At 26.6% G+C, this 12,451-nt stretch overlaps 2 protein-coding genes across 2 annotated transcripts; one reads left to right on the top strand and one right to left on the bottom strand.

The window, feature by feature from the left end:
• Positions 1-3,220: 3,220 nt before the first annotated feature.
• On the top strand, positions 3,221-3,952 carry LOC124929912. The gene is made up of 2 exons (XM_047470292.1): positions 3,221-3,361; positions 3,511-3,952. The coding sequence occupies exons 1-2, from the start codon at positions 3,221-3,223 to the stop codon at positions 3,946-3,948; spliced, it is 579 nt and encodes a 192-aa protein (XP_047326248.1). The 3' UTR covers positions 3,949-3,952.
• Positions 3,953-7,411: 3,459 nt separating this feature from the next.
• On the bottom strand, positions 7,412-7,852 carry LOC124929910. The gene has a single exon (XM_047470291.1). It carries the CDS (start codon positions 7,850-7,852, stop codon positions 7,412-7,414), a length of 441 nt encoding a protein of 146 aa, XP_047326247.1.
• Positions 7,853-12,451: the final 4,599 nt, after the last annotated feature.

Here is a 12,451-nt window from a genome sequence, read left to right as displayed (position 1 = left end):
TAAAGGATTTAAAGGAGACATGTTTTTTTCAGTCCTACATCTAGACTAAGACATTTAGAATAGAAAAATTCATTTAAATTTACCTAGTTACCTTCAATCGTAGGTGACAGATATAGACCAAAAACCGATAAACGATCTGAGTCAAAAGTGCCTTAAACCTACAATGTGTCTGAAAATTAAAGTTAGTACATCAAAAAGTCCGAAATAATTTAAAATCATATTGCATTTTCTTCTTATTTTTTGGACACTTGTAGCACAAGTTATCAACAATACAAGTTATGATAAATAAGGTAAAATGACTAAACTATCCATAACCGGAATTTTTTAGTTCTACAAAATGTAGAAAATTATTTTAAGTTGTTTTCTATTTTTTCAGATTTTAAAAATGTTTAAGAGGCCTTTAGATAAAAAAAAAATAACCTAAAATGCTAAAAATGCCAAGCAAACGGACCTTAGGGGATGAACCGGATCAGCCGGTTCAGCCTTGAACCGGCCCAGACAACAAAATTTAATGAGACCAAAACTAAACTAAACAAAGCCGTCTTCTTCATCTTCTCCTACATTTATTTATTTTTCAAATCCTCGACAATCTCTCAAGAGTAATACACTAATCCTCAAATCATACCAAATCGAGAAATAACCAACACAATATCACATAAAGACTGAAATATCAAATCAAATTTTAAGAATTTAGGCAAAGTTTATACCAAATATGGATTTTTGTTAAGTTCAATCAACATGAACGCGGAATATAATTAATAACCACATTTATTAATAAATTATTCAAACATTCCATATTTTTTTAAAATAAAAATAGTATTGCAGACTCAAATTAAAATTTATTGTAAAATAAATCAGATCAATTATTTTTCTCCAAAAAAAAATATCCACCAATATGGATAGGACACACAAGGTATGAGGATTGAGGACAACGACTAGTTATTATTTTAGATAATATTGGAGAATGCACTCAAAAGGAACAACATTTCAAAATAAAGTTGTCAGTTGTTTTCCAATTTTTATTTTCATTAATTATAGAATTTCAAAATTATAAAAAAAATAATTTAAAATGTATTCTACATAAATTTTAAAATCTATATGGTTTTATAAAGAGTAAATATAATTTATTTATTTTTAAATAAATGATGCTAGATGAGACCCTCACACGGTGATATTTGTTCGGTTAATAACTATTATTAAATATTTGATTCTATTGGGTTGAATATTAACTGTGAAATATATAATATAATATAATATAATTACATGAAAATATTGGACTTTTTAGTGCTTATTTTCTAGTGCTTATGAAATTCAGAAGTAAGAAAGTATATTGAAGTTTCAAATTTACAACTACTTTTAAAAATAAAAAATAAATTTTTTTTATTGAAGATATTATAATTAGTCACGGTAAACATGAAACAAAAATAATAAGTGCACTCAAATTTTTTTACATTTATTTATCAAAAATGTTGTTTAATTAGTTTATTTTATATTTTTATTTGTTTTAGAAATTATAACTTTTAAAAAAGAATTTGAGAAGTATAAATAATTAGTAATAGTTTTAATTTATTTGTTTACACTAATTTATTTATTAATAAAATATTATTCATTTTATGAAGAAAAAAAATGTATAAATAGTATTTCTTTGGAAAAAATATTATGATAATATTTTACTTTTGTAACCAGCATGTTTATATTCTCCAATTTTATATATCTTTTACTCTAAATTATCTTTAAAGAATATCATGCTAATTTTTCTATATTATGACTTATTCGGTAGAGATTTTGAATAATACAAAGAAGAAGAAAATTGATAATGAATGATAATTTTGAAAATGTGAGAATTTTCTTAAGGTAAAATATTTAAATGATATTGATATATATAAATAAAATAAAAAATAATAATTTTAAATAAAGAGTATTTTAGTAATTGATTAATAAATTGAGTGATTTAATAAATTAGGATGAGAGTGAAATAATGTTTTTTTTTTTGATTATTTAAATAACCCAAAACAAAACCAGGCTTAGGCTTATAGTATTTCAAATTAAACTGTCTCTTAATTAATATTCTTTCACCTGTAATATATAACTTCAATATTATTTTGAAACTAAAACTATTTTTTTGTTTAAGGTAGAATGTTCATATATATGATAAAACACATCCATGACCCCCTTATATTTAATAAAACTCAGAAATATTATTCATTATTTAAAAATATAATTAAAATTAAATTGATCATTTTTTCAAGATAAATTATAATATTTTGAAGATTATATTTTTTTTCATCTGATTTAGATCATATTATGAATTTCCTTATTTTTTTACAACAATATTATTGCAAAAACATACTATATTTATTTAAATAAATACAAACATGCACTAATAATAATGAAATCCGGTGATCTCCCACTATCTATCCCATTGCGCGCTTTGTATTTATCTTTTCAAATAATTACTAAAAAAAATAAAATAATGTGTTTTTGTTTTTAATAACAATTCTTGATAAAACTTTATTAATAAAAATTAAAATATTTAAAATATATATAATGTCTAATCTTATAAGGAATAGTGGAATGTTATATTAACCCAAATTCATGAAAATCTTACATGATCTTCATAATATGAAAAATAAATTCATTAGATCAATTTTTAGATTTTGATTATATAAAAAGAAAAAAAATTATCAAGATCTATGATATTTACAAAATCTTTTCTATACATCTTTTTTGCCAAACATTTTCGTTATATCTTCACGTAACCATAATTCTAATCTATTATCTTTTTTTCTTTTTGTTTTCTCGCTCCTAAAATGTTTTAGTTCACGTGAGTGTGTCAAATAATTTATTCGAAGAAGAAGCTCTCATAATATTTATTTCATCTTATATATTCATCCTAATATATTTTTTTTTATGAAACTTATATGAACAAATTAAAATATTATAAAAGCATTACACGTCTAATTTTTTAATCATTTATATTTTAAAACAAAAACATCTAATAAAAAATTGTTTTCATATGATCCAACTCCTTTTATAAAATATATAATAAACCGGAGTCAGTACACCAATACAACAATCAAGAGATGGAGCGGTTTAACGAACACATCCTTCCCTAAATAATATATAACCATTTCTATAAACACTCCTTTTTTTTTATTAATGCTTGTCTCCATTAATTCAATTTCTTCATACTAAAAAATAGTTTTCAAGTCTTTCTCTCATGGGCAACGGCACCTCCCACCGACCGGCCGGAGCAGCCACCGGAAAAGTCATCCTCTCTAATGGCACTATATTCGAGTATGAACCGCCAATGACCGCCGCCGAGCTCATGCTAGAGCATCCTCGTCACGTTGTTGTCGAGGTATGTACCCTTAAAGAAATCATTGTTCTTTTAATATGTATCGTTTTTTGTTTTCTAATGTTTTTTGTTCGAGTATTTTTGTGTGTGAAAATTTGAACTCATGACATTAAAGTTGCATGTTATTATTTTAATACCATTTTATATATTAGGTACCACACAAGGTGTGTGCTGGTGGCGCGGTCAAGGTATCAACAGCGAGACCTTTACCGGCCGACAAAAAACTAGATAAAGACAAGTTATACCTCATGATTCCGATGAGCAAAAGCAAACCGGCGTCGTGTTCCTTACAAGAAATTCAAAAGTTGTTGTTGATAGCAAATAAAAAAAGTGCTCTCAATTCAAAGACTATGTTGTTATCATCCTTGACAGGGATTCTTCCTTTGATGGTGCGGTTTGTTCATATGGCGAACAAGAAAGGAAGAATAATTGATGAGAAGATAGATGAAACGAAAGGGAAAGGTAAAACCGAGTTGTTGATGGAGGAGATGTGGGAGGAGAAACCGGAATTCATGTGGTTGAGTCGAACGGTTTCCGGGAAAGGATGGAGACCTAGTTTGGATACCATTAAGGAGAAGGGTGTGAAATAAGTAATAATAAAAGGTTCATCATTATTGGTATGTTTAATTTTTTCTACCCCGCCCATTCTATTTGCTAATTAGTGGCGATAATGATGTTTTCTTTTTACTGGTTTCTTCCCTTTGTAACTAGTCGTTTAACTGCAAGATAATTTGTACTAAACGATGATGCGACTATAAGATAACTTGTACTAAGTAATGCGAGACAATGTTATTTGAAATCACAATGTTGGTTTTTAAATTTATTATATCGTTATAATTAAAAAAAATCATAAATCTTGTTGTTTGGCTCATTGGTACAAGATGTTGGTAGGTTCAAAAAAATTGTGATTCAAAATGAATTACGAAAGTCTATAGGTTCTACTTAATTCTTATTGGTAAGTTGAATTATGTTCATTTACAAAATTATTCTCAAGGATTAAAAATATATTTAAGTTTAAGATTTTCATAATTTGTAGGTTGACTTTTAAGTAAGCTATATATATATATATGTATATTACATTTGATGGATCTTCATACCATATTTTCTTGAACTATTTCTCATTTTGATTTAATCAACAATTATGAACTATGATAATACTGACTAATTAGGTCAAGATTATCATAATTTATTAAGGTTGACTTCTAACTAGGTTATTACATTTGGATAATGAATTTTCATACAATATTTTCTAGATTTTATAGAGTTGATTAATAATATAGAGAAATCCTTTTAATGGGTGTTTAAATAGTTTATTCATCTTTATTATGTTCTTGTTGAAAACACAACCTCTATACAATTGATTACAAGCTTGTGACTATATATAGTTATATGTGCATATAAGGAAATTAAAATTTTATAATATCTATAAATAAATATTTTATTTTAAATAAAATTGTATTATGTCTAATGTTTTTTTAATATAAGCCAATAAAATATTTTGTGCAGTGTTTTTTTAATATAATTAACCACTAAAATAATAATAATTCAATTAATATTTTGTAATTCATACAAAAATAGGTCAATATAATCCTTATGTGAGGGTTCTCCTATCCAACTTTCGAGCATTATACGATATAATCATTACGTAAGGATACTCTTAGGACCGGTCCTGAGAATTTGAGGCTCAACGCAAATTTAAATTGGGGCCCTAAAATAATAAAAAAATAAAAAATTTTAATAATATAAAATGAGATATAAATGGTTAATATATTATAATACGAAAATAAGATATTAAAAAAGAGATAAAAAAAAGTTATATATATTGTATAATATATATTTAATATTAATGGAGAAAAAATAAAAAAAAAATAAAATTAATAAAATTATATATTAAAAAATGGGGTCCTATGCATATGTTGCCTTACTCCAGGACCTGTTCTGAAAAGCTAAAGTTCCATTAAAGAGCATTTCCACGGGGTAGAACCTCCTCAGAGAATATAAGGTTTCATAAGGGTGATCTTGAGCCGTCATCCAAGAACGAATACATTCGTTTAAGAGAATATTTTTGGTGTAAAAAATCTCAAATTTACTACTCTTATCCAACTTTCGGGCATTATGCGTTTACGCGTGGATGATTATCCTAATAAATTCTCAGCATATAAGATTCTCGTTTTTTAAAATCCATAAATTTCGAAACCCAAAAACAAATCCTTCTCCTTATAGCAAATACTTGTATTCACGCCTCCTTTAATTGTCTATACCATCCTTAAAAACGCTTGCCTTATTAACTAAATTCAGGTCAAGAAGTTAGTTTGAATTATGGGATGGGTCAGATTTCTATTGTTTTCCGTGGATCTTAATTCATCTGCGCTATGATTTTTCTTGAATAATCTGGATTCTAAGTCTCGAGAGTCACCTTGAAAATTTGACATAAACACTTCCAACTAAATATATGTAAATTCTATCCAATTATCATTTTTTTAATTATAGACTGATGGACCAATTCTTTTGTTGCGGCAGCCTTATTAGTTGAGATATAAAAAATTGAGTTATATCATGTTGGAAGACGTATAGTATTGATAAATAATGAAATATATATTTTTTTAACAGATTGAAGGTATATATTTAATTAATATGATTGATGGATATATAATTGGAAGATGATTAATTATTTAAATAAACTAAATAAGTGCTTACATCATTTATACAAGGAAGTCCCTTGTTTTAAGTATAAATGATTAATTTCACATCATTTAAATACGTCAAACAAATTAAGTCAGTTATCCCAAATTTAAAGAAGTTGAGTGATACATAATTAAAGATTTTCGCAAAGACTCTTTATTTGTATAAAATGTTCAAATTAGACACTGCATAAACTTTTAATTAAATTCACTCAACAAGGTTAATTCATACACAAATAAAAAATCTTGTACTTTTGTCATATATATATATTAATTATGAATTCAGAATTCTTGAAAATGTTTGGTTAATTTTGAAGATCATATTGTAATATTTAGTAAAAAAATTAGAGTAAAATAAACTATATGCTAATTAAACACGTGAATAATGAGATTTAATTTTGCATAATCTTTTACATTATTAGTAACAAAATTTGACAGTCAATATACCATCAATATTATAATAAAAAATAATAAAAGCATACCAAAATATTTGTCTTCAATCGAAATTTGTAACATTTATATACCTATCACGTCTTAGGGGCGGGGAAAATTACCGATATTAAAGGTATATCGAAAATACCGTACCGTAATATATCAAAAATACCGTACCGTAATATATCGAAAATATCGACTTTTAAGGTATACCGAAAAAAAGATAAGGTGTGATACCGATACCATAATTATTGGTACAGTAAAGGTATGAGATTTTTAAAATTTTGGTATATCGAGATATACCGAAATACCGAAATAGTATTTATAAGTTAATATATATAAATATATATATATATATAATACTTATAAGGAAATAATTAAATAGATTTGATATTAATTTAATTATAGAAATATAATTTTTGAATAATATTAAAATATAATTATACTGAAATATTATTTAATATATACAATCTCTGCCTTACCGATATGATTAATTTGTTTAAAATTAATATATTTTTTTAGGTATTAAAGGTATAATACCGATATCGTACCGAAAATAAAGTATACCGAAATTAAGATAATGTAAAGATATGATTTTTTTTATACCGAAATTAAGGTATATCGAAACAAGGTATACCGAAATCAAGATAAGGTAAATGTATACATTTTTTGCGTACCGAAATTTAGGTAAGGTATAAGGTATGGATAAAATATTAAAGTATCGGTTAAATCCGACGTGATAGAAAAAAACCATATAAAATTTAAAATGAAGATGTTTAATCATCGAGCAACTTCAATTTAATTACCAATAACATTCTCAAACAACATTCTCAAACGATTATTAATTACTTATAATAACTCTCCAAATAGTATTTTTTTTACAAAAATTGGCAACTGAATTACATAAATATATATAAGTTGTTTGGATGCAAATGAAATCTTATGAATTATTAACTCCTTGTCTTTGAATCTTAATTTGTTCATAAAACTTAGTAATGAACATCTCCGCCTTCACATCAACATCATCTTCGTCGTCGTCGTCGTCGTAAAGACAATACTCAACATCGTCATCGTAAAGACAATACTCAACATCATCATTATGGAAACGATCAACCGCCGGTTTTTTAATGCATGGAATATTGAAACAAATAAGTGGAGGTGCACGATGCATCTTTACATGATTAACAGGACTCGAATGAAAAGACATCTCCCTTTCTCCATATCTTAAGGCGGCGCCGGAATCTGATCGCCGGCGGCTAAAGCATTTACCGAGGTCCATCACAAAAACCCTCCTTGATTCTGCGTTTTTTCTTGCCCATAAAACCGCAAGTCGGATGATATTCCATGCTCTCCGACCTACGTTCTTTCTCTTAGTTTGCATTTTCAGAGAATTAATATTAATGAAGAAGAACAGAATTAGAAACACTCATATTTATATTCTTGTTTTTGTGTTGTGTTAATTTGTAATATGGGAAGAGAGAGAAAGGGAAACTTAGGGCACAATTTCCAGGCCGGATTTGAGCTGTACACGGGAAAAAAAATAAATAGTTTGTCACCATTTTATTTTATTTTCCAAATTTACCCCTATTTTTTAAATTAAAGATATTTTATTTTTAACTTTTAATTTATTTATAAACGTTTTTCTTCTTTAAACAGATTAAAAGTGTTCAAACTATTCAAATTAATTCATATTTTAATACAAATTAACGCATAATATTTACCTTAACGGTAAAGGAAATACATTACAAATGACACATAACGAATGTGTTGTTAGAATTTAGAAGTCAATTTCTTAGTATGATCCTACTTTGAACTCATCAAGTTTTTTTGTTTATGATTATGATTTGATAAATCTTATATTTTTTGTTTTGTTAATGTCTATCTTGGTTGTCAATAACTTTATTAAATTTTATTATTTTTTAAATATTTAATACTAATCAATACGAATTTTGTCATGATGTCATATTGAGATTAATTATAATAATAATTAGTAGTTTCAAAGATACAAACGAAAACGTCTTAAAATGAAATTAAGGTCACATTCTACTTTTCAACATTAAAAAAATTAAAATGATAAATTATATATAATGAAATATTAATATATGGTATATGTTACTAAGAATAATATTTTGAAGTATAGATAGTATTACATTATATTATTTTGTTAGTTAAATTTGGTGTTCAATATTCATTGGGTATTATTTTTGTGATTTGCATTGAGTATTAATAAAATAAACATGTGTATTTTAAATGGATTCAATTATAATTAAAAAATTATATTATTTTTTAATATTATAAAGACATTTAGAAGATTGTGTGGTGTATAATTAATATATTTTTATTTTAGAAAGTTAATTATACTTTTAACTTTTATTTAAGCACTTCTTAATTAATGAGAATTGAACACAAAACCTTTAGGGTATATATATAAGACAATTCAAAACAATAAAATGAAAAGAAAACAAAATAACATGAAACAATGGGAATTTGTATGTGCCACTCAATCTCACTTTCTTTTAAAAAAAACTAATCCATTCTAATATGATATATATGAAATACAAGAGGACCCTTAAATAAGAGCTCTATTTTGGATTTTTTTTTTTTAATTCTCTCTATATAACTTTATTATCATTATAACCTACAAATTACTTAATTTAAAAACTAAAATATCAAAATTCCCTATATTTATTCTCTAGTGGTGAGAATTAACATGTGGTCTAATTGATTAGCTATTTTGAAATGAGACACACCACTTATTCAAAATAAACTCATTTTTATACTTACTAAATGAAGAACATTTAACTAATTAAGTTTGTCAAAGTAATTAATTAATGAATTAATCATGGCTACTTAGATAAGTTATTGGTATATAATAAGGTCATTTTTGTCAATATGGACAGACTCAATCATTGATGTGGGGCAATAGCTACCAATACCTACCTGAAACTTAAAAATAAAATACAATTGGGTTTTGTGTGGGTGTGTCTTCTGCGAGAAATCACTTGCAAAATGTCGCTATCTTCTTCCATTTTCTCTGCCCATTTTAACGGAAATTTTATAACAATTGGACGCGTAAAAGTAAACCATCCTTAATTGTTGATTTTCTTTGTTCACATTTCATTATAATTTAATACTAATTTAAAAAGCTTAACTTTAAGAAAAATCATTATATTATCTTACAATGAAAATAATAATTTTAAATAATATAAATAAAATAATAAATTTAAATAACATAAGTGAATAATTTATTGTCGAATCAAAAGCTATGTGCACGATCATTTGTATATAATCGTCCGAAAAAATGTTAATGGTAAGTAATATACGTGAATAATTTATTGATATTCACGTCAAATCAAAATTTATTTGTTAATAGTACCACGATCATTTATATATGATCACCTTAATCCCTGCAGGTTAAGTATATAACACGTAAATCTATTCAATCAATTTAACTAGACGAGTGAATTTTGTTGTCAGATAAGCTCTTACCCAGAACCTCAAAAAGGCTAGAGACATGGGGTATTCATCTTTTTTTGTCGTTAGGCTAGAAGAGAGGATAAACTTATATGTTAATTGGTACACAAGATTATTTGAACATGATCAAATCAAAACCTATATGATGATAGTACCTTGATCATTTGTATATGATCACCCTAAAAATATTATTTGTTAGTAATATATGTGAATAATTTATTAATATTCATGTCAAATTAAAACTATATTTCTTAATGATCATTAATACATGATCGTCCCAAAATTCTATTTGTTGATAGTTCATGTGAATACTCTATTAATATTCACGTCAAATCAAAATCCTATTTTTCAATAAGTATTTACGATCATTTATACATGATCATTCCCAAATATTGTTTGTCCCAAAATACTGTTTGTTGGTAGTACATGTGAATACTATGTTAATATTCACGTCAAATCAAAACCTTATTTTTTAATAGGTATTTACAATCATTTATACATAATCGTCCCGAAATGTTATTTGTTGATAGTTCACGTGAATACTCTATTAATATTCACGTCAAATTAAAACTATATTTTTCAATAGGTACGTACGCTCATTTATACATGATCGTCCTAAAATGCTATTTGTTGATAGTCCACGTGAATACTCTATTTATATTCACGTCAAATTAAAATCTTGTTTTTCAATAGGTACTTACAATCATTTATACCTTATCGTCTCAAAATGTTATTTGTTCGTAGTCACGTGAATAATCTGTTTATATTCACGTCAAACCAAAACCTTATTTTAATAAGTACTTACGATTAGTTAAACATGGTCGTCCCAAAATGCTATTTGTGAATAGTCCACGTGCATCGTCTATTGATATTCACGTCAAAACTCTTATTTCTCAATAGTTACCTATGATTATTTATACATGATATTCTAAGAATAATATTTGTTAATAATATACATAAATAATTTATTGATATTCACGACATCAAATTTTGTCTATTAACAACTGTAAGCATGAAATATCGACATACCATAGTTTATAAAAATATTATTATTTTATAATAATATTAAAATAGTATTTTGAATTTTTAAATTCAAAATAACCCAAAAAGATATTAAAAATCAAGTTAGGGTTAATTAGTGTGATAATTAAACCCTAATTAGGAAAATAAAATAAAAATTCAAAAATAATTTGAGGTTAAAATATTGTATTTATTTTACCCAAATTAAGCCCAAAAAGGGGTTGAAATTATTTAATTATGATTTTTAAACATAAATTATACATTAAAATAATTAAATAAGTACTCGAAAATACCTATGTTCATCATTTCAAAGTTGTTGGAACAAAAATTAGGCCATGAGATGACCTAATTCAAAAGATTCCAAATTTTGACATAATAATGGTTTTGAGAAATTGATCTTTGTAGAGATCGGTTGATCGTTATTAGGGTTGGCTGCAACTTATAGATCATAATTTCATGATCTGTATCGAAAGATATAAGATCTGTAATTTTTGACCAATTCAAGAACACTCGGTCCTCTTGGACCAAGGAAAATGACCGAGGTACTTAGCCTGGGACCGAGAATGAGGACTGAGGATCTTAACAAGGATCGATGAAACCGATCGAGAAAATTAACTTGGAATCGAGACCAATGACCGATGTTCTTGAGTTAGGACCAAGACCAATGACTGATGTTCTTGAGTTGAGACCAAACACGAGGATCGGTGATCTTAGTTTAGGACTAAGAAATTCGACCGAATTTTCTAACCTAAGACCGAGCACTCCATTTAGCCTAGGACCGATGTTTCTAACCTAAGACCGAGTTCCCTTTTAACCTAGGACCAAAGTACTATACCAGTCAACTTAGCCTAGGACTGAGCCTCCTAGACTCATGACTGAACAGTCCGAGTTCGAGACTGAGCCCCCCGAATCCATGGACCCTAATCCAGACCACCCCGGTCTAGACCGAGCCCGTCTAAGCCCAGATCAACAAAACGGACCCAAGCCCTAGGACTCTAGTCCTAAGGTCTGTTTGGTTCTACTTTTTAAAATCCAAAATTATTTTTGTAATTTTGGAACCCCGGTCTTTTATCAAATAATCTCGAAAGGTCAAAAAATGAATTTTAAATATTTTCAAGATATTTTGTAAACAAATATTTCGGCTGAGGCCCCATTTGGAATTTAATTTTAAATTCTAACACTTTTATAATATTTTTCGGGTGTTATACTTAATCTTATATTAACGCAATCGTAGGTACGCCTTTTTAAATAATTTTGTATAATTATTTACGTAATCTAAATCTATCCTTATTTATGACTCCTAGACTACTAATTAAAGGAAATAAAAAATTATAAATAAATCTTTTAATATCCAGACTTTTATTTTAAAAATAAAACTATTTTTTGACGGGAGCGGAGGACATACCACGAAAGACATTTCCCGAGCGTAACCAAAAACTGAACCCTTTATAGAAACTTTGGTATAAAGTATGTTTATACATACACG

Source organism: Impatiens glandulifera, chromosome 3, assembly GCF_907164915.1.
Source record: "Impatiens glandulifera chromosome 3, dImpGla2.1, whole genome shotgun sequence".
In the NCBI taxonomy this organism is placed as follows: domain Eukaryota; kingdom Viridiplantae; phylum Streptophyta; class Magnoliopsida; order Ericales; family Balsaminaceae; genus Impatiens; species Impatiens glandulifera.
The sequence above is the reverse complement of the archived record's forward strand: the minus strand, read 5'-3'. Positions and strand labels throughout refer to the sequence as shown.

Excerpts from the sequence above, each read along its gene's own strand:
- LOC124929912 (XM_047470292.1), top strand. The coding sequence starts at position 3,221 with ATGGGCAACGGCACCTCCCACCGACCGGCCGGAGCAGCCACCGGAAAA. Across the intron at positions 3,362-3,510 it reads CTCGTCACGTTGTTGTCGAG|GTACCACACAAGGTGTGTGC; the intron begins GTATGTACCCTT and ends TTTATATATTAG.
- LOC124929910 (XM_047470291.1), bottom strand. The coding sequence starts at position 7,852 with ATGCAAACTAAGAGAAAGAACGTAGGTCGGAGAGCATGGAATATCATC.